General features: G+C 42.6%; 1 protein-coding gene across 1 annotated transcript in view; it reads left to right on the top strand.

Moving 5' to 3' along the window:
- The window catches only part of LOC124613370 (chondroitin sulfate proteoglycan 4), a 553,335-nt gene that overhangs the window by 205,866 nt on the left and 323,984 nt on the right, over positions 1-23,485 (top strand). Inside the window, exon 8 of the mRNA XM_047142070.1 lies at positions 5,194-5,391. Coding sequence (XP_046998026.1) covers positions 5,194-5,391 — 198 coding nt within the window. The remainder of the gene's footprint in view (positions 1-5,193; positions 5,392-23,485) is intronic.

Below are 23,485 nucleotides of genomic sequence, written 5' to 3'. Positions count from 1 at the left end.
ACCAAACCCTTCCATCGGTCTGCCACAGGGCATAAGGTGATTTATCATTGCGCAACACTCGTTTACAGTCATCCACTGACTAGTGACGTCACCCCTTACAGTATCTCAAGCGTAGCTTACCAGTGACCGCAGTAATGTGTCGCTTATAGGGAGTTGATCGATCAATGTACCCCATTCATTTTTAACTACCTATGCATTGCCATGGGGCTAAATGGACTGGTGGTAGCAGTTAGAAACTCCGAGTAAATTCCTCCGCTGATTTCATGAGATATTTTAGCACAGTGCTCCTAAAAAGGTTTTGCTCAATAGCCAATACTGACATTGTGAGGCGACCCTTTGGACAGCATATGTATCAATCTTATTACTAATTGATAACTTATATACATATGTCCGTGTAACGTCAGTTCGTAATTGACTAGCTATAATAAAGCGCCATAAGTTGACGGGAAATGAGCGTTTGGCATCATTGGCAGGGAGGCCCCTTGCGGGACGGGTCCTGCCGCCTTGGTGCAGGTCTTGTTACATTCGACGCCACATTGGGCGACCTGCGCGCCGGATGGGGATAAAATGATGGTGAAGACAACACAAGACCCAGTCCCTGAGCGGAGAAAATCCAGAATCCAGCCTGGAATCGAATCTGGGCCCGTAGCACCACAATCTGTCACGTTAACCATTCAGTTATCGGGGCGGACATAAGTGGTGTTCACATCATATCTACACCATTCGGAACACTCTGCCTCTAACTGAGGCCTTTTCCAGATTGCTGCCAGCCATACTGATCCATCGGTTCTAAGACTACTGTAGCGAGGAGAGATGTTGTTTGTTTTAGTATGTGTGCGGACGACTTTGATTAATAACACACCGAAGCGCCAAGGAAACTGATATAGATCTGCATATTCAAATACAGAGAGATGTGAAAAGGCAGAACACGGCGCTGTGGGTCGGCAACGCCTGTATAAGACAAGTGCCTGGCGCACTTGTTAGAACGGATACTGCTGCTACAATGACAGGTTACCAAGATTTAAGGGAGTCTGATCGTAGTGCTATAGTCAAAACACGAGCGATGGGACACAGCCTCTCCGAGGTAGCGTTGAAGTGGGGATTTTCCCGTACGACCATTTCACGAGTGTATAGCGAATGTCAGAAGTGCAGCTTCTTCCGCAAATTGCTGCACATTTCAGCGCTGGGCCATCAACAAGTGTCAGCATGCGAACCATTCAACGAAATATCGTCTGTATATGCTTTCGGGTCCGAAGGCCCACTCGTGTACCGTTGATGACTGCACGACATAAAGCTTTACGCCTTGCATGCGACCCAACACCGACATTGGTCTGTTGATGACTGGATACATGTTGCCTGTCGGACGAGTCTCGTTTCAAATTGTATCGAGCCGATTGACGTGTACGGTGTGGAGACATCCTCATGAATCCATGGGCTCTGCATGTGAGCAGGGGACTGTTGAAGTTGGTGGAGGCTCTGTAATGGTGTGGGGCGTGTGTAGTTGGACTGGTATGGGACCCTGATACGTCTCGATATGACTCTTACAGGTGACGCGTACGTAAGCGTCCTCTGTGATCACCTGCATCCGTTCATGTCCATTGGGGATTTCGGTGGACTTGGGCAATTCCATTCCAGCACGACAGTGCGACGCCTCACACGTCTACAATTGCTACAGAATGGCTTCAGGAACACACTCCTGAGTTTAAAAACTTCCGCTGGCCACCAGACTCCCCAGACATGAACATTACTGAGCATATGTGCGATGCTGTTCAGAAGAGATCTCCACCCCATCGTACTCTTACGGATTTATGGACAGACCTGCAGGATTCGTGGTATCAATTCCCTCCAGCAGTACTTCAGTCATTAGTCGAGTCCATCTCACGAAGTGTTGCGGGACTTCTGCTTGATGGCGGGGGCATTAAACGATATTATTCAAGTGTGTTAGTTTCTTTGGCTCAGCAGAGTAGTATCTGTACTCATATTTAAATACAGAACTGAATATGAAACACGATCACAATGGTTTGATAAATTATTTAAATTCCAGTTTTCTTGAACTGACTGCGTTGTATTACAGCAGCCTTAATTAATGTAATGTTCTTTGTTACAGGTAAGTACGGTACCACATTTGATAATGACCATCTCTGTAATGCGAATACACGAATCCATTTTACTTCCGTGTCGAAATTTATACCATATAGGCTAATCGGTACTAGTTGCGCAACTTCGTGAGTTATCAGTCCTGAAAGACAAACAATAAAGCGTAGCCCCTCTCACATCCTGTAGGCTTTAACCTTGCAATGGTCGGGCGCCACCCTGTTTAACGCTCTGCCTCTGAGGTAAGCGCCCAACTGTACTCATTCCACAGTCGAATTTACCAATATCAATTAAAATTAAGCACATTTTTACTGTCTCAGTAATTTTATTTCTTACTCAGCAGAAATACTACACTATTAAGGAGCTCTTCATGGCAGTTGACGTGTTTGACTTCGGTTGTTAGTTGCTAGATGCATATTATTGTAACATTCGGATGAGAACTGCGGGTCTCACGAATTCTTGATTCGAGCTGCATGTCACCCGCTGGCCACAGTTTGATGAGCACTGTTTAGGAACGCCCCTGCTATGCTCGACGATCCCTGAGCATCAGTACATGAGGTGCACCTGCTCTTGATTTAGTTGTGGTTAAACTTCCTGGCAGATTAAAACTGTGTGCCGGACCGAGACTCGAACTCGGAACCTTTGTCTTTCGCGGGCAAGTGCTCTACCAAGTGAGCCACCCAAGCACGACTCACGCCCCGGCCTCAAAGCTTTACTTCTGCCAGTACCTCGTCTCCTACCTTCCAAACTTTACAGAAGCTCTCCTGCGAACCTAGCAGAACTAGTACTCCTGAAAGAAAGGATATCCTTTCATGCTTGGGTAGCTCGGCTGGTAGAGCACTTGCCCGCGAAAGGCAAAAGTCCCGAGTTCGAGTCTCATTCCGGCACAGAGTTTTAATCTGCCAGGAAGTTTCAAACCAGCGCAAACTCTGCTGCAGACTAAAAATCTCATTCTGCAAACATCCCCCAGGCTGTGGCTAAGCCATGTCTCCGCAATATCCTTTCTTTCAGGAGTGCTAGTTCTGCTAGGTTCGCAGGAGAGCTTCTGTAAAGTTTGGAAGGTAGAAGACGAGGTACTGGCAGAAGTAAGGCTGTGAGGACGGGGCGTGAGTCGTGCTAGGGTTGCTCAGTTGGTAGAGCACTTGCCCGCAAAAGGCAAAGGTCCCGAGTTCGAGTCTCGGTCCGGCACACAGTTTTAATTTGCCAGGAAGTTTCATACCAGCACACACTTCGCTGCAAAGTGAAAATCTCGTTCTCAAAAATAGCTCTGAGCACTATGGGACATCCTAACTAACCTAAGGACATCACACACGTCCATGCCCGAGGCAGGATTCGAACCTGCGACTGTAGCGGTTGCGCGGTTCCAGACTGAAGCGCCTAGAACCGCTCAGCCACATCGGCCGGCAAAATCTCGTTCTGTTAGCTGTGGTTGTTCCCTCGCGTTACCATTACAGTCGACTCCCCGATGGATTTGTTACTCAGGTTACATTCAATGACTAGACCACTGCGGTCTCATTCTGCTGTAACTCCTTGCTACTGACAATATTGCTCGCCTTCCTTTATAGGGGAAAGTCGTGTAGTATTGGCCGGCTTAAGTCTTTAGACTTTACTATAAAACTGTCGTGGTTAATCGGAATATTAATACATTATTTTGTTGCCCCAATACATGTTCTATGAATAGCACAATGTAGTGATTATTTGATCTCTATATTACTTAATTAAACCGAAAATAAGACTATTACCAATATAACATTCGTGGAAAGTGCCTCGCAGTATCGGCCATTGACTTTCTGTGATAATATTGATTGTTAGCGATGTGCTCTGGCACTTAATAATAATGGAACACATAACCATGTGTATGTATTGTTACGATTTCAGCTTAGTTAGCCGATGTTCAGATCACTGTTTTACAGAGACATCCAATAAAATATATTCTGCTAATCCACACATCCAAGAAACGGTCCGATTCTAAACTAGGTTCACAGAACCCAGTGTTCTTCAAATGACTCCGAAAACAGAGTGCGCTTTTCAGTTTCTTCTGTTGACCCATTGTTGCCCGTTTACTTCGCCACTATGTAATTGACTGTCTATGGCCACCCTCTGTGTGTTTATTTTATTTTGGAACACGCGACTGAAGTACATCTTTCTTCTACTGTCCTTCAGTCTTTATTTTTTCTGCTTTTATATTCTCTCTTTAGTCGCGATCTTCTTTTCTAATCGTTGAAAACGCTTCAGCAGCCACCCTCGCTCGCTGCCATTTTCATGCACTCCTTATTCCATTTTCCTCTTACTTTTCCTCATATTCTTCCATTTCAGTCTTAAAAGAAGTAAAAAGTAGAAAATACAATTAAAAAATTTAAATTACTTCTGAACGATACTGAAAGACAAGTTGGTGGCTTGTACTCCACGACGAACTCCAGTATTGTACGTTCTGCTATAGAAATTATCATGAAACGTTGGTAGATGTCATTCCTTACACAACACAGGTAACCAAAATATAGCAGCGAGCGAGGTGGCGCAGTGATTAGTACACTGGCCTCGCATTCCGGGGGACGAAGATTCAAACCCGCTTTCGGGCATCCCGAATTAGGTTTTTCGTGATTTCCCTAAAACCGCTTCAGTCAAATGTTCCTTTGAATGAGCACGGCCGAATTCCGTCCTCATCCTTCCCTAATCCGGTAAGACCGATGAAATCGCTGTTTTGCCCCCTCGCCCGAATCAACCAACCGAAACACAACAACTTACCTTAAAAATGGGTACCGCGCTCCTCAAAATATCTTCGCTTCACTAGGAACTACAACAACCACCATCATGTACTAAAGGCAGAGAAAGCACTGAAGAGGGGAAGAAGATATCCTACTCCAGCGCATATGGATACATAAGCCAGCTCCTGTTTACTGTACACGTTTGCTGCTTGGAGACGCGGCCGGTAGTGTAAGCCAGCCGATGGTGCACGAATCTCCGCTACTGACGGGTCCTCCTCTTGTAACGTCTAGTGGTCAGTTCTGAATTACCTGGGGTTGTCCGTGTGATTTACATCAGATTGTGTAGTGGATGGATAGACAGCAAGTAACTTCTCTTTCCGTGTGCGGCTGGCAGGTGCGGTACACGCACGACGGCTCGGAGCAGCACCAGGACGCGGTCTCGCTGGAGGTGGAACTGTCTCCCGACGCTGAGTTCACGCTGCCCGGCTACCTGCAGGGGCGCCACCGCTTCGCGCTGCACGTCAACGTTACGCCCGTCAACGACCCGCCGCTGCTCTTCCTGCCGCCCGGCAAGACGCTGCGCCTGGCCCAGGTAGGCAGCCCGCGGCGCACGCCTCGCCCACTATATTGCCCGCGCCTGCATGATGAATGGCGCGCCGCGCGCATTCGTTTCCGTCGTCGTCCGGGCACAACCTCCACCTCCACCCCGTTCCCACTCGTCTTGCATCTTCTCTCACTCCTCGTTTCTCACACCTGGAAAAAAACGCGCGGGGATACGTGTCTAGAAGCTTCCGCCGGGAAAGGTGTCATTTTGCTGCTCCCTCGAGCCATCCAACAGACGGTTTTTTTTTTTCATTGTGCTTTAGAACAGGTACACATTCGAGAGCTACTCTCGTACACAAGTCTGAGATATTTTTTTGTTTTTTTTTTTGTTTTTACAAACATATAAGTAATTGCCATAAAATGCGACGCAACGTAACAGTTTTCAGTTTGAAAAAAATAGATAATATTTAAAAAAATATGAAAATCAAATTTATACGTGGTTACAGGTCTTGTGCCTATTTTTAAAATTATAATTACGTTTGGGACCTAACTCACGCTTCTATAACATAAAAAAATAAAAACTTTGTGTTTGCATTCAGCCCAGAGAAAAGAGCGAATAGAACCAGAAGGGTCGCTCTTACTACTTTTCCTGTTTATTTGTTTTAAGTAACTAGGCGAATAGCGAACATGGTTTTATTCAATACAGCAATCAAATATATTGCACGAATTGTAGTTCTTTTATTCTGTTTTCCAAATAAAAATGATCATTTCAGTAATTATTTTACTTTAACTTTAAAGTGATGAACTTGGTTTCTTTGTTAGTACGTTAAATACCAACACCTTTTTTTAAAAAATGATGTTCCTGAATCGAAAAGCCGTATCCCCAGAAGTAACGGAGTGGCTAAAATGGTTCAAATGGCTCTGAGCACTATGGGACTCAACTGCTGAGGTCATTAGTCCCCTAGAACTTAGAACTAGTTAAACCTAACTAACCTAAGGACATCACAAACATCCATGCCCGAGGCAGGATTCGAACCTGCGACCGTAGCGGTCTTGCGGTTCCAGACTGCAGCGCCTTTAACCGCACGGCCACTTCGGCCGGCTGTAACGGAGTGCTTTCGAACAACATCTCCTTGACAAAAAAAATTACACCTCACCAGTTATAAGAAAACACCTTTCATCGGCTTTTTTTCTAAAAATATATATATATATATATATATATATATATAAAACATGCATTTAGTCTGCTAAATGACTGCTTCCTTTTTCCATGCACTTTAGTCACATCATAATCTTTTGGGTGGAGAACAGTGCCTGGTTGATATTCATTTCCATCAATCTTTTGGTGTTCTTCTGGAAAAACACTGACGATTACTGTGTCTACAAACATCTCAAATTAACAAAACACAACTCTACATTCTCAGTAAGCTGAAACGATAGTCAGATTAAAGTATATTTTTTTTTAAAACTGAACGTTTAGTTCATGAAACGGAACTGCAAAACTGATTGTTGTTACTGTGGTCTTCAGTCCAAAGATTGGTTTGATGCAGTTCTCCATGCTGCTCTATCCTGTGCGAGACTCTTCATCCCTGAATAACTGCTGCAACTTACATCCTTCGAAATCTGATTACTGTATTCATCACTTGATCTTCTACGACTTTTACACCCCCTACTTCCCTCCAACACTAATTTGGTGTTGCCTTGATGTCTCAGAATGTGTCTAACAAGTGATTCGTTCTTCTAGTCAGGTTCTGCGACAAATTTCTTTTATTTTCTTTCCTTTTCAGCACCTCCTCCTAAGTTACGTGCTCTACCCATCTAATCTTCAGCATTATTCTGTAGCACCAAGTTTCTAAAGCATCTTCTTGTCAATACTGCTGATCGTCTGTGCTTCACTTCCATACAAGGCTACATTTCGTACAAATGCTTTCAGAAAAGACTTCCTAAAACTTAAGTCTGTGCTCGATGTTAGCGAACACCTCTTTCTTCGAAACGCTTTTCTTACCATTGTCAGTCTACGCAGCATGTCATTCTCAATGGAGGGAAGACTTCCGAAGTAAGAGTGATTTCAGGTGTGCTGCAGGAGAGTGTCGTGGGACCGTTGCTGTTCACAATATACGTAAATGACCTTGTGGATGACATCGGAAGTTCACTGAGGCTTTTTGCTGTGGTATATCGAGAGGTTGTAACAATGGAAAATTGTACTGAAATGCAGGAGGATCTGCAGCGAATTGACGCATGGTGCAGGGAATGGCAATTGAATCTCAATGTAGACAAGTGTAATGTGCTGCGAATACATAGAAAGAAAGATCCTTTATCATTTAGCTACAATATAGCAGGTCAGCAAGTGGAAGCAGTTAATTCCATAAATTATCTGGGAGTACGCATTAGGAGTGATTTAAAATGGAATGATTATATAAAGTTGATGCCAGACTGAGATTCATTGGAAGAATCCTAAGGAAATGCAATCCGAAAACCAAGGAAGTAAGTTACAGTACGCTTCTTCTCCCACTGCTTGAATACTGCTCAGTAGTGTGGGATCCGTACCAGATGGGGTTGATAGAAGAGATAGAGAAGATCCAACGGAGAGCAGCGCGCTTCGTTACAGGATCATTTAGTAATCGCGAAAGCTTTGCGGAGATGGTAAATAAACTACAGTGGAAGACTCTGCAGGAGTGACGCTCAATAGCTCGGTACGGGCTTTTGTTGAAGTTTCGAGAACATACCTTCACCGAGGAGTCAAGCAGTATATTGCTCCCTCCTACGTGTATCTCGCGAAGAGACCATGAGGATAAAATCAGAGAGATTAGAGCCCACACAGAGGCATACCGACAATCCTTCTTTCCACGAACAATAAGAGACTGGACTAGAAGGGAGAACCGATAGAGGTACTCAAAGTACTCTCCGCCACACAGGGTCAGGTGGCTTGCGACGTATGGATGTAGATATAGATGTAGATATCCTCTATACTTTGGCCATAATCAGTTATTTTTCTGCCCAAACAGCAAAACTTAACGTTCAGTGTCTCGTTTTCTAATTTAATTTCCTCAGTGTCGTCTGATTTAATTCTAATACTTTCTAATATCCCTGTATTGGCTTTTTTTATGTCCATCTTATATCCGTCTTTCAAGACATTGTTCTTGTTCCAAAATGGAAGCCGAAGAACTCTCATTTTCCTATTTTGCATTACTGTTATGATGTTACACTGCTGCTTGATCTCTTTGGAGACTCCATTATTTTTCTCCATAGCCATATTTCTATCGTTCATTAGTGGACTCTGTCTAGAGTGTCAGTCTTCTACAACTATACGGTAATGCATTCCAGATGAATTTGACGGTTACAATGAACAACAGATTTGAAGTGAGAATGTGTAAATTGGATGATTTTAAGTTAGTTACGTTTACTCAGTATAAAATGATACAAAATCATCATCTTCATATATATTTAGCTCTAGTTTTTTTTAAAAGTAATATACATTTTTTGTATAAATAGCTCACTAACTAAATATGCATTCATGCTCAAAGATTCGCAACAATTCCTTGAATTATGTGTTATACATTGATAAATTTCAGTGCCCTTCTGGAATTACAAAAGTAAAATATTAAGAAAAATTGAAGGTAATATTACATGAATGAAAATACTTTGTACCAGAACTCTATAAACCACAATAGAAAATAAATAAATCACCTGGTCACAAACATATTTAAAGGATTACAAATGTTAAATGTTCATATATACAGTATATACAATTACATATTTTGTTCAGAGATAAATTCAGAAGATGGCCGTTTTCGCTGGCTTGACGTTTATGCGCATACTCGGGAACATCCCTTATGACAGTCCAGCAGTAATCTGCTAAAACAGTAGGGCTCCACTTTCCGGCATACCCCTTCTCAAATGTGGCAATATCTTGATGAAATCAGTCCCCATGTTCATCACTTACTGCATCACAATATTTAGGGAAGAAGTCAAAGATGACTACGTAAGAAATGCATTTTCAATGACACATTGTCTACAATCTCCTTGTAGTTTATTGCTCCTTTGTTCCCTAAGGACTATAAACAGACTGTCCTAATTCCCATGCATGCTTTTCATCACCTTGTATGATTCCATCAAAAGTCTCGAATCTGTGTGCCTACAAAGATGCCCTCCTTTACTTTGGCATCACTTAAGTAAGGCAGTTTTCGCCTTAAGTACTTAAACACGTCACCATCTTTTTTCATTCCCTTAATAAAGTTTTTCATGAGACCAAACTTTATGTGCAAGGGCGGAAGCAGAATCTTTTTCGGGTCTACTAGAGTTTCATTCTTAGTGTTCTTTATACCTGGTTGAAGAGATTTTCTGGTGGGCCACTCATGTTTGCTGTAATGAGATGCACGAGCTCGGCAATCCCTTTCACAGAGAAAGAATGAATATATAGTACACCCTAACTGCATACCTAATAGTAGTGCAACCCCTATTAAGTCACGACAAATGTACCATTGAGAGTCATTATACTTGATGGCTTCTAGTAAAGTTTTCATGTTTTGGTATGACTCTTTCATATGCACACTATGCCCAAATGGAATAGAAGGAAGCTCATTACCAATATATAAAAACACTGCTTTTAAGATCAACTTTGACGAATCAACAGTCTCCACTCATCATGGTTGTAATTAATTCTCAGAGCCTTTATTAGACCATTAATGTCTACACACGCCACAAGACTGTCTTGCATGATAAAAAAGGAGTGAATTGTTGCTCTCTTCTGTTCTAGAATAAAATATTTACAGTTGCTTTCCAGAAAATGGCGCTGCTGCAGTCTTGATGCTAAAATCTCAGCCTTTGCTTTAGAGAGCTACTAATCTCTAATGAGATCACTTAACTTATTTTGAGACAATTTTTGTGGATCATCAGTTGATGATATATTTGAAAGAAACTCAGGATCTTGTTATGTACTTGGTTCAGGACATTCCGAATCCCTATCAGAATAATCTCGTACTCTTTCGGTGGTTCAAGTGTTGGCAATCCTTGCCCATGTAGAATTGGACATATGGTAGATGGAATGATAAGATAGATCGCTGTCCGCTTCTTCTTCTTCTTCTTCTTCTTCTTCTTCTTCTCTTCCTCCTCCTCCTTCTCCTTCTCCTCCTCCTCCTCCTTCTTCTTCTTAGATATTCCCTTCTTGATCGGAGGAACCGCACAAAAGTAGCAGTCACTGACACGATTAGTTGGCTCACGCCAGATTATGGGCACTGCAAAGGGCATTGAACGTCCTTTCCTATGCAGCCAATTCCTGAGGTTGCTGGCACAGGCATTGCAGCTCACTTGTGGAGCTCAGAGTTTATCCTGATCACCTATTTTGCACCCAGAATAACAACTGTAAGCTTTTTTAATCAATTAAAGTATTTGCTGCTTTTGTGAAGCAAATATCACTTCTCCACACACATAACAAAATGTGTCAGCACTGTTAACAGAAACCCGTGGCATTTTTGTTCACTTCAGTAGCAAACAACTTGAACAACTGGCAGTTAATCTGGAAACAAATGTACAAAAAGTATTACATGCATTAATAAAGTCACTGAAGCTGAAGAGGAGGGAAACAAAAAGATAACTAATTATTGGTACCAAAATGTTTATATCCAAAATATTGCACACAAGTAAGACCAGGGACAATAATATAATCCATTGTTACTAGTAATTATGACTCTGACAAACCATTATAATATTCAATTTTAAACTTAACGTAAAAATCCGTATATAATTATCGCAACATAGTAAAACAGTGTAAAATGTAAAGTAGAGCTAATTTAGAATTGTCTTTGTTCGAAAATCAAATGGCTCTGAGCACTATGCCACTTAATTTCTAAGGTCACCAGTCGCCTAGAACTTAGAACTAATTAAACCTAACTAACCTAAGGACATCACACACATCCATGCCCGAGGCAGGATTCGAACCTGCGACCGTAGCGATCGCTCGGTTCCAGACTGCAGCGCCTAGAACCGCATGGCCACTCCGGCCGGCAATTGTCTTTGTGATGTTCGCGATCAGCGCATTAGAATTGACAGGAATTGGCAATTTAGTTCGGTTTACATTTTCATTGTTGCACAGTGTTATTTTTTCACTAAACGTAATTTACTTGTTTCAGTTCTGATTTCAGATATCCTTTTAGGTTTCTATTTCTTTACTATCATAATTTTTTCTAGTTTCTTTCCCTTGTTTCAAATTTAGAAAGCATATTTAGCATATGTTTCTTGCGATTCGCTATGAAGGCAATATCATTCACAAATCATAGGCACTTCATGGAAACTGTAGTTTCCAGCCGCTATATACCAGCTTTCTTTACTTACACTAGCCGAAATATAAAATTAGCGCCAGTAAGCAAGAGACATAAAAAACGATTTTTATGTGGGGGATGAAAGCAATTTTCCCCTCATCCACAAGGAATCTTTAGAGAATCTAAGGAAACACAGAGCTCGTTCACATTTGGAAAAATATTTCTTTCTTCTGACAATTCGGATGCACACCACGCTTAACGCAACATCGGTGCTGGACTTTGGCGATATGTGAATCGATTTCTCGTTCGTTATAATTCAGATTTGAACAAGTTTGAACGCGCCTTATACAGTTCTTAACTTGCCCATAGAAACCAAAGTCGATTAATTTTTGTTGGAACAATAAAAGTTGGTTAACAGCCACCCTAACATTGGACATTCAATAAAATTTCATGGAATTGCTCATGTATTTTCATTATTTTACCTTTGAAACGTAATATGTATGAAATAATATGACAAGTGTTGAGAAAAATACAAATTTAAAGAAATATGAGCGGAACTCGATCCAGCGATCCACGGATTACGGATCTTAAAGCTAACAACATCACCGCCACCATCCCACGGTCGGGGTCGCAATGCACCAGTATATCATCGACCTATAAAATGTCTCTCGGATTCGCCTAAGTAGAACGCTTCGCTACTTACACACTATGTTGTCGTAATGGACTGTTAAAAGTGTACAAAGCTTAAAGAAAAATCCGTAGTCCGAAAGTCGTGACCTCCCCTTGTATCAGAAACCGAGTTTATACCAATTGTCGTTTCGCAACAAGTTGATCCGTAGGGTCAAATATAGTATCCGGTCAGTAAATACTTTTTACTTTCTTGGGCGGTATCAGTTTATTTGTGATCTGATGACCAGTTTCTGTTAGGTCTAACATTGTACTCCGCAAGTAAATATTCTAGACGTGCCAGAACGATCACAGACCATGTAGCTGGATTAATTTCAGCGTGGCCCTACTGTCAACATAGGTGAGGTTGGATGACACTTTCAAATAATTACCCAAAACTTGGGACTTCAGTTGAAGGGAACGTTCACTTGCTCAAACGGATGTGAGCTACAGATAAGTCTCAGGACACCTGCTCAGACAAACAGTCGTTGCTGACCACACAGCGTGTCTATGACAGACTATCACATTGTAGTCTGCCAGCTAAGATCGTAGGGAATCGATTTCTTGGTTCCAGGCTGTGAGAAAAGGTCCAACTCGGCAAAGTTCCTCTCACAAATGCACAGTACCTCTTGTGCCGTTGCGAATCTATTGTAAGACTTCATTTTCAGTCAAAGTTCACAGAAGGCTGGGAGTGAGACACGGATTCTTTATGAGGGGATTTCCAGTTCCGACATTTGCATGATGACCAAGGGAAACCTCCTAAACCTTGATCGAATTGGGGGATTGGAACTATTGTATTTCTACATAGTGTTGCCCATTGTCCCAAACAAAAATTAAATTTTCTTTTTATGTATGTATACGTCAGAACAGATTCAACTATAGTGTCACTGATAACAGTTAGCTAGTAGACAACCGCTTGGGAGTGTGGCTGTTGTACGAATACATCAGACACGCGTAACGAGAAAAACTCAGACTCCTTCCTACGGGCAGCTGTACTTTCCAGCCGCACACAGTCTTGTAACGATAAAACAGTACGAAGTGCATACAAATCTGCATTCAGTCCGTTCTGTAATTGCTCCTACGTGATACGTTGTGCTTTAGCAGCAGAACAACGCATAAGCATTCGTTGTTGCCTAACGTGCTCATCACGATGGTAAACTTGCCTAGACAAACTCGACTGTCAGTCTCTCTACCATTGGCCTCTGGTGTTGTGGGGTCTAGGCTGGTTCACAATTTCCGGCAACGTCCTTTCATTTACTACAGGTAGCGTTGAGCTAACTCGATCTTCCAAAATGACATTCCACGTATCTATGTGATAACGGCGGGGCGGGGGAAAGGGGGCGGACAGAGGGAGTCTTTGGGAAGTGGTAAGATGCAGGGGATCATTTTCAAATAGGATACTAGAACAAAGTTTTTATTAATTTATTCTCCTACTGTACGGCGAATATAAAATCTACTTTCAAAATATCTCCACATTTCATCATAAAAGAGCTTTTACTCAATTTAAAAGTAAAAGAAATATCTCTGAAATTAATGAGAAGTACAATGTTGAGCTCGATGAACTGATTAACAACCTTCCCCTCAGTGAAGTTGTTAAATAACAAAAAAACAGGAACTTTAACTAACTATACTCTTTAATCACCCTTGCTTCAAAACATACATTTCTTATTTCCCAGTGTTGGTATAACCAATTGGCGCCTTGGAATGATAATAACTAATAGACAGGATACCGAATGACGGATTATTGTAACAGACACAAAGCAACAAAATTAAAAATTGCATTTAGACCGCTAAAACATCAATTTAAACACAAACCAAATATGGCTACTAAAAGCACCGAAAATGCTCAAACGTAGTTTGTTACAGCTTTAAATCCTTTAAATTACTGCAGAATATGTAGAAAGACTTTACGGTTGAGTGCTCTTAACTATATTCCGCTCCAGAAATCCATATAGCTTAAGAGCAACAAACAACTATTAAATGAAAAGGATTACACAGCTGAGGTGATGATAATAAAAAAGAAGAAACATAATATTGATATAAATTGAAGGAGATCACTGCTGTCAACAACAGCGGGACACTGCGCAGAGCCGGCCGGTGTTGCCACGCGGTTCTACGCGCTTCAGTCTGGAACCGCGTGGCCTCTACGGTCGCAGGTTCGAATCCTGCCTCGGGCATGGATGTGTGTGATGTCGTTAGGTTAGTTAGGTTTAAGTAGTTCTAAGTTCTAGGGAACTGATGACCACAGATGTTAAGTCCCATAGTGCTCGGAGCCATTTGAACCACTGCGCAGAATCAGCGGTGACGAGTGAAAATGTGTACTGGACCGGGATTGGAACCCGGGATCTCCTGCTTATTAGGCAGTTACGTTAACCACTGCACCATTCGCGACACAGCGTTATCGGACCTGCGCGGACCATCTCGGCTCGGTTCACCGCCGATCCTTGTGCCCACCGACAGCAGGGTATCCGCAGTTCCTGTCCACTGACTCCACGTTCGCTGCTCTGAGATTTCCACGTGAGGTCGGACATCCGCAATGAAGAAGGTGGATCCATTGCCCAGCTAGGCGTATAAATTATATGAATGCATGGTGTTTGTTCTTTCAGACATGTCCAAAAGAACAGACACCACGCATTCGTATAACACATAATATTCAACCGTTATCATCCAACTCAAAGGAATCTCGAATGCGTTATCACTCAGAATAAACGACGCTGTTGAACACAACCACAAAATGTCTACCGAGGCTGACAGCAATAAGTTAAAAGTTCAGTGCCAATCTCCGGTAAAATCCGAAGAACAATGTTTAACAAAAGGTTCTGACCAAAATAATTTTGGTCTGTGACCGGCGTGGAATAACGATGTCATAGCCGTCGGTGTCGTGTACCAACGGTAGTTAACGCTCTAGGGACCAGTTCCTTCGTAAGGCGCTTCTCAAAGTTAACGGAGAGGCCTGGCCTGCAGGAAATGCACCAGAAACAAAGGCCCCAAATAGAAGACTCCCGCTTGGCCACAACAGAGGGCAATATGACCTTGTACCACACCTTATCCATGAGCAGAGATACTGTCCGCCCTTCCTCCGCTCAGCATGACAGCTCCGCTTGTCTGCATAACGCCAGATGCTCACTCTGGGCAAGGAAGACAAACACGTACGCACTAGTCTAGCGAAGATACAGTGGCCCACACATCGATTCCACGCACTGGCGCGGGTCCTGTGGTCCTCTCCCTCTGCTATTGCCTAATTCGAGGAGACTACACAATACAATGAAACTGTTATCCTTATGCTTCCACAGACGTATGACACTCTGACTGTGGCCATATAAAGTACAAAAAGTATGTAATATGCGAACAAAATTTCACGTTTGATCATTCCTTGAGGGTCTCTAATTTCCAGTTGCCCTTTCTTTTTTTTTTAAGCTATCATTGAGTTATATGGTGCGTTGGCTCAGCTACTGGACTCGCATTCGGCATGTGTTCAAATTTTCATTGAACATATACACTAAAGCGCCAAAGAAACTGGTATAAGCATGATTATTCAGATACAGAGATATGTAAACAGGCAGAATACGCCGCTGGGGTTGGCAACGCCTATATCAAACAGCAAGTGTCTCGCGCAGTTATTAGATCAGTTACTGCTCCTACAATAGCAGGTTGTCAAGATTTAAGAGAGTTTGAACGTGCTGTTGTGAAACGTCCCCTTTGAACAAATATACATGACTGTGTTATCCTGACACACAATATTTTTTAGCGCAACGTAATCTGACTTTCAACAATCCCCACAAAAGAATGGCCCTGACTGACATTAACCTATACCTTTCGCAAATCACTTACCTCACAAAAATCTTCGTTACACGAACTACCGCAATACAGCGAGCGCCACTACTGCCAGCTAAATAAAAGATTCAAACTACGGAAGGCACTAACTACAGATAGGCATAGTTAGCAAATGAAAGATTTTAATAGAGAACAAACAATGTATTTACCTTAATAGTCATAATATATATATAGCAGTTCATGACATCCAGTCTTACAAATTTCAAAACTCCGCCATCTCTCTCCCCACATCCACCACTGCTGAATGCTCACCGCCAACTGCGCCACGCTACGCGCTGTTAACATCCAGCTGCCCAACACTACAATGGCAGACAACAATCCAAACTAGCCACAGACTGCACACAGCACAGCCAGTGATTTTCATACAGAGCGCTGCGTGGCGTTACCAATAAAAAAAACCTAAAACAGCCTACTTACAGTTGTAGTCGGATCATGAGCGATGGGACACAGCGTCTCCGAGGTAGCGATGAAGTGTAGATCTTCCCGTACGACCGTATCACAAATGTACCGTAAATATCACGAAGCCGGTAAAACATCAAATCTCTGGCATCTCTGCGACCGTTAAAAGATCCTGCAATAACGGGACCAACGAGGACTGAACTGAATGGTTCAACGTGACAGGAGTTCAAAAATGGTTCAAATGGCTCTGAACACTATGGGACTTAACTTCTGAGGTCATCGGTCCCATATAACTTAGAACTACTTAAACCTAACTAACTTAAGGACACCACACACATACGTGCCCCAGGCAGGATTCGAACCTGCGTCCGTAGCGGTCGCGCGGTTCCAGACTGTAGCGTCTAGAACCGCTCGGTCACCCAGGCCGGCGTGTGACAGGAGTGCAACCCCATCCTCAAATTGCTGCAGATTTCAATGCTGGGCCATCAACAAGTGTCAGGGTGCGAACCATTCTACGAAACATCATAGATATGGACTTTCGAAGGCCCACTCGTGTACCCTTGATGACTGCATGATACAAAGCTTTACACCTCTCCTGCACTCGTCAACACCGACGTTGGACTGTTGATGCCTGGAAACATGTTGCCTGGACGGACGAGTCTCGTTTCAAACTGTATCTCAAGCAGATGGACGTGTACCGGTACGGAAACAAGCTCTTGAATCCATGGACCCTGCGTGTCAGCAGAGGACCGTTCAAGCTGGTGGAGGGTTTGTAATGGTGTGAGTCGTGTGCAGTCTGAATGATATGGGACCCTTGATACGTCTAAATACGGCTGGGATTCGTAACACGTACGTTAGCATCCTGTGTGATCACCTGCATCCATTCATGTCCATTGGGCATTCCGACAGACTTGGGCATTTCCAGCAGGACAATGCGACATCCCAGACGTCCAGAATTGCTACGGAGTGGCTCCAGGAACACACTTCTGAGTTTAAGCACCTCCGATGCCCACCAAACTCCCCAGATATGAACATTATTGAGCATATCAGGGATGACTGGCAACGCGCAGTTCAGAAGAACTTTCCACCACCTCGTACTCATACAGGTTTATGGTCAGCCCTGCAGGATTCACGGCGTCAATTCCCTCCAGCACCATTTCATACATCGTGTTGCGGCAGTTTTGCGTGCTCGCAGGGGCCCTACGCGATATTTGATAGGTGTACCAGTTTTTTTTTTTTTTTTTTTTTTTTTTTTTTTGCTCTTCAGTGTAGATATCTCATGATTTCCCTTAACTGATCAAGGAAAATGCTGGGCTGTTACTTTGGAAATGAGACGCTCGATTTCTTACCCCGTTCCTCTACCACCCAAGACAGTATTCCATTAGCAGTGAATTCCATTAGCAGTGACCTAGTATTTGGCGGGGCATTAAAGGCCAGTCTACCTTTTCTCTACTTAAAATTTCTATTATTACGTATATATAGCTACCTTGTGAAGTTATGTACTGTTACAACGCAAAGATACAGGACTAGTATTGGTCATGAGAGGAATTCAAATCCCGTCCGACTATTCTCCTTAAAGCTTTCCTTGATTTCTGAAACCACTTCGCGGAAATACCCGGATGAATATTTAGACTAGAACAAGATTGTTTCCCTTGTCGGTTGTTATCCGCTGTAGCTCATCCGCCGTTTCTAATGAAATCGGAGTCGTCAGGACGTTAACATATAACTTTCATAAAGGGACAACTTTTTAAACGGAATCATTCGGTATTCGATCATCAGAACTATAACACAACCCTGACAAACAGAGCCACGTTCCACATCGAAAATAAATAACAAAACTTCCGTCATAGTTAACACTTATTACGAGTAAAGTACACCAACAAACTGTCAGTTGTTATTCACTTAATTTGTTCAAGTGCAAATGGCTCTGAGCACTATGGGACTTAACATCTGTGGTCAATAGTCCCCTAGAACTTAGAACTACTTAAACCTAACTAACCTAAGAACATCACACACGTGCATGCTCGAGGCAGTATTCGAAGCTGCGACCGTAGCGGTCACGCGGTTCCAGACTGAAGCGCCTAGAAACGCACGGGCACGACGGCTGGCATTTGTTCAAGTAAGTATGGTATTATGTTTTGAGCAGTTACGTATTCATCCATCATAGACCTGCTTCTACGACATAATATTTAGTGATTATTCAATGTCAATAAACTTCACCTACATCCGTTTGCTTGAAGATGTTTCATTTTATTCTGAAAGCAACCAGTTTCGGCAAATTGTTTACCCACCTTCAGCTTCATACGCTTTCATTCAAATAAACGACCTTGTCGTAAGCGCCCTCAAACACTGGATATTGTTAACTGCAATCGTTATACAAATGCTTCATACGTAGATGTGACAGAAAGCTGCTGTCACGTCTTCGTATGAAGCATTTGCATAACAAATGGAATTCACGAAATCCAATGTCTTATAGCGCTATTCTATAAGTTCGTTTATTTGGATAAAAGCGTATGGGGCCTGAAGATGGCAACATGTATTACCGTAGCTGGTTGGTTTCAGAATAAAATAAAATATCTTGAAGTATACGGCTGTTATTGAATTTCATTGACATTGAGTAAGTACTTACCAGCCGATGTCTCCTGGCCATGATGGACCAACAGAGATTTAATATTTAGTGCGTCGTCATGAGGTTTAGTGTGTCGACATGAGGTTTAGTGTGTCGACATTAGGTTTAGTGCTTGAGATAGACGTGCACACTTAGATCTCCATCGAATCCACTCAACCGGTTTGTAGACCGTAGGACTCATATACTGGCAGCCGACGGGTGATTCCTTGGTGGTTTCCCACACTCGTTACGGCTGACCTTGATGTAGTATCATAGCATCGCCTCAAAAACACAGCAAACCATTGATGCAATACAGAGAATAGATTTAAACAATTTACACATATGAAACATACTCGACACTCGTACTCTTGTGGCCTTAGACATTACGTCTGATCTCAGAAAGAAGGAAATACGCAAAACTTGCCGGGTCGAAATCCCCCAACGATTTCGGTATAATGCCAGGAAATGAAATGTGTGGTCAGCCACCAAACAGTCCGTTGTGACTATCCGACCTCACAAGTTACCAATATTTACTGCAAATAATCCCCGAACATAACTCATTTCTTGACCCGTATCTGGAACTTCATCCATCTCTGTTAGAGAACATACTGATGCGCTAAGAGTGAATTATCTGCCAGTCTTACACTTTTTAGAAAAGTTTTAATTTCTTTTGAAGCATCCAAGACGTCACCTAATTCTCTCACGGTCCACCCTTAATAGCAAAAGCCGTAGAAGATTCGCGACTGTCTTCACGTTATCAGCCCACATACGTCCGCACATTTGGTCGGAACCATTACTGCAGATTGTGAAAAACTCGAGCATTGTAATCTGCATGTAAAAGATTTGGCAATATGCGTAACACTAAAGGCAGTTAATGAGAATTGTATACACATTTTTCTCAGCGATGTAAGAGGAACAAAGAACGAGAACAGACACAGGAAAGTATTTTCAACGGAACAGGTCTTAGACAAGTTGCTTTATTGAGCATGGAAATAAAACTACAGTAATTAAATTACAACCTGCGCCCCAGGCTGACAAGAAGAATCGGAGAATAAGCAAAGTAAAATGCGTTGTTTCTAAATATTCTTTGTAGAGTAATTTTTGATGGTTCCTTTCTTTCGTTTCCAAGCATTGTACTACCAAAACACAGACGTGTGCATAACAGGAACTGGTTTCTGACACGGCAATATGTCCTATAGGCACATAGACCATACTCCATGGTAACATCGCATTTCCAGCGCATCAGTAGAATCGAGCGCGCCACGGTTTAACTCCCGTGAGAAGTTGGAGGATAACCTGCATTACATATCTTAGGAAAGAAAAATTCTAAGTCGCTAGTACCAGATACTATATTCCCAGTTGGGATCTTTCTCGTCGATCTGGAGCGCTATAGAATTCGCCTGTCGTATTCTCCGCCTGCTGAGAGCATCTCGTTATTCCGAAAGGAATTCCTAGGTGCCGACTGCGAGAGAATATTATTCACTCGGAGTAAATGTTGGTAGAAAACGATAAGAGTTAATTACTTAACGTTAGCCAGATATATAAACCTACAGTCAGCTGGCGGGAAATTTGTGGCTAGGTTTCATGTCGTGTACTTCCGATTATATAGATATACAACAATTTGGACCTTTATAGGTCCTTCTACGAAAACAGGGCAATTTTTTTCATCTCTAGAAGTGCAGACAAAAGGTATATGTTGGAGATCTACTTCTTGCTCATTATTGTATCCTGACAGTTTTCTTAAAGCAAGAAAAAAAGGAGAAAAATCACAGTCAGGACAGTGTCAAAAGACTTTATGTTTCTTTTGCTTCTTATCGTTCCTGTTCTCCTTTAGTTGTTGATACTATGTGAGGTGGTGCAGCGATAATATGTTAGGATCGCATTCGAAAGGCGGTCTAAATCTCTGTGCAGGCACTTACATTTAGGTTTTCCGAGGTTCCCCTATATCGCTTAAGGTAAATGTAGGGACTTTCCTCAGAAAAAGACACGGTCGATTTCCTTCCCCTGATTAAGCCTCCGTCGACAACAGGGGTGGCCAAGTATTCGGTTCGAATGCCATGCCCTGGCACAAGTGCCGTAGCGGTCACCCTCAATACAAATTTCCCACACTACCAGTACAGATTGTCTGAGCATGAGGTGGAGCAAGAAGGAGAAATTGAGGTCATGCTGCCATTGAAGTCAGTGTAGTCGCACTGAATCAGACTTAGATTTATACCTCACATTTCTCAACAACATTGGTCAAAAGGAAAACCAATTTTCAGTATTATTTAGTTATTTTTGAAACACTAAAGACAATATAATTTTTATCTGGTACCATTTGTTGGCATACGGACAGACGCAGACAATTTCACTCAGACACTCAGAGTGCCGCGTGATATTGACTTTATTTAGTTTCGTACTCGAAAAAAAGTCTTTGACGTATGTATGTTAATCGAAATCATGTGGCACTTCTGCAGGCATCATTATGGAGACATGGTACTGTACCTCAGGAAAGCAATGTAGACGTCTTGGACAGGCTTACCACAAAAGGGTTAGTCTTTAAAACTGAAATCGCTTTGCAAATCAATCAGTTACATCTGCACATGCACAGTGGCGCTTTCAGATGAAACATCAAACGGTCTCGAAAATAGCTCGATGCTGTAAGATTGGGTGTGTCCTCAAAACGTTACGAGACTATCCTTGTAATTCTTTCAAAACCACAATAAATTCTTCAAACTTCGCGTGCTTTTCTTCTTGTTTTCGTACGGCAGTGGGCTTAAGGAAATGGGCAGTGTTTGCCAAAATTCGTCTTTCCTACGACGCGATTTTCTCTTATTCTTGCATCCTCATTAAATCAGAAATAATTTGTTTCTCACCTTGCAGTGTCTTACTGTGGGCAGTGTACAATTAAGCGCACTTAAAATGTGAGATCTGTAGTCTATTCCAGAAGTTGAAATTTTCGTTCCTGTTCTTTTTCCGTCATAAATTATACAATATTGGATGCTCCTTCATTTAACAAACGTACTTTGCAGTGATACAAAAAGTATCCATACTTTTCATACAGTTCCATCGAAAACTGTTGCAACTGACAGGAATAATGTGTGTGAGTACAGAAGTTTTACTATTCCTAGCACCAGTTCCTTCACGTGCTCCATGTCTGCAATTTAGCACAAATTGGTTCTTGATATACGGAACAATGAACCCCGTCTGTTGATCGTTGTAATCGTTTACTCTTTGACAGTCAACTAAATCTTTAAATGCTTTGTGCGCGTATTGGAATGTCGTTTCACAGCAAATCAGCAGTACCCGTCGATTATGCGAATGCATCGTAGGTATAGAGAATTCCCATTCCTCTCTTCTGCCATTTCCATTCATTCTTAAAGGCTGATCGCTAGAGCGCCTCGTTTGCGCAAGAACAGTCAACGGAACTGTAAACGTCCTCCATACCACAAACAAATAGCGAAGGGTTAACAGCGCTGACAGCACAATTCTGCCGAGCTGAAGAGAATTGTGCCGCGCGAAAAATGCCACACCGCGATATTAAGTGAAATGGCGACCTTTACCGAGTACCTTCGAGAAGAACCAAGGAAAGCAGAGACAGACTGGGTCTTGGCGCTCATGCGACTCGCACGCGACGGCCGGAGTGGCCGAGCGGCTCTAGGCGCTACAGTCAGGAACCGCGCGACCGCTACGGTCGTAGGTTCGAATCCTGCCTCGGGCAGGGATGTGCGTGATGTCCTTAAGTTAGTTAGGTTTAAGTAGTTCTAAGTTCTAGGGGACTGATGACCTCAGAAGTCAAGTCCTATAGTGCTCAGAGCCATTTGAACCATTTCATTTGACTCGCACGCTTGGTCCACGTGCAGTTTGGCACGCCATGGCCGACCTTTGTCTTGAGTGACTCGTCGGTGATGGAACGTTGAAACTCAAGTTTCCTTCCTTCCTCTGACCGTTTTCTGTTGTGCATCAATTTTTTTTCCTTTTTTCGTTTCTCAAACATTTCTCTATCCCCAGGCGTTTGGTACCAGTTGTTGTTGTTGTCTTCAGTCCTGAGACTGGTTTGATGCGGCTCTCCATGCTACTCTATCCTATACAAAAAGTAACCTGGACGTCTGTTTTCTTGTAGGTCCTACATGATGGTGTATTCTGGCGACTCCTGTAGGGTGAATTTTGCTCTCAGATGGTCATAAGTTCCCATTATATGATTCGTCTCTGTTGCCTTGTACTCCGACACACTGTTTGTCGGTGAGTGTAGTCTTGATGCTAGTGGTGGGTCCGCCGCTTCTTTCTACTTGTGGTTCGATCATCATGCAAGTTGTTGATTCGAACTCGAGCACTGGGTGGACACAGTGAAATCTGGTTTCGCAGGACAGAGCGGTTCAGGTTATAGTTGTAGAAATGGG

This window comes from Schistocerca americana, chromosome 4, assembly GCF_021461395.2.
Source record: "Schistocerca americana isolate TAMUIC-IGC-003095 chromosome 4, iqSchAmer2.1, whole genome shotgun sequence".
NCBI lineage: Eukaryota > Metazoa > Arthropoda > Insecta > Orthoptera > Acrididae > Schistocerca > Schistocerca americana.
The sequence above is the reverse complement of the archived record's forward strand: the minus strand, read 5'-3'. Positions and strand labels throughout refer to the sequence as shown.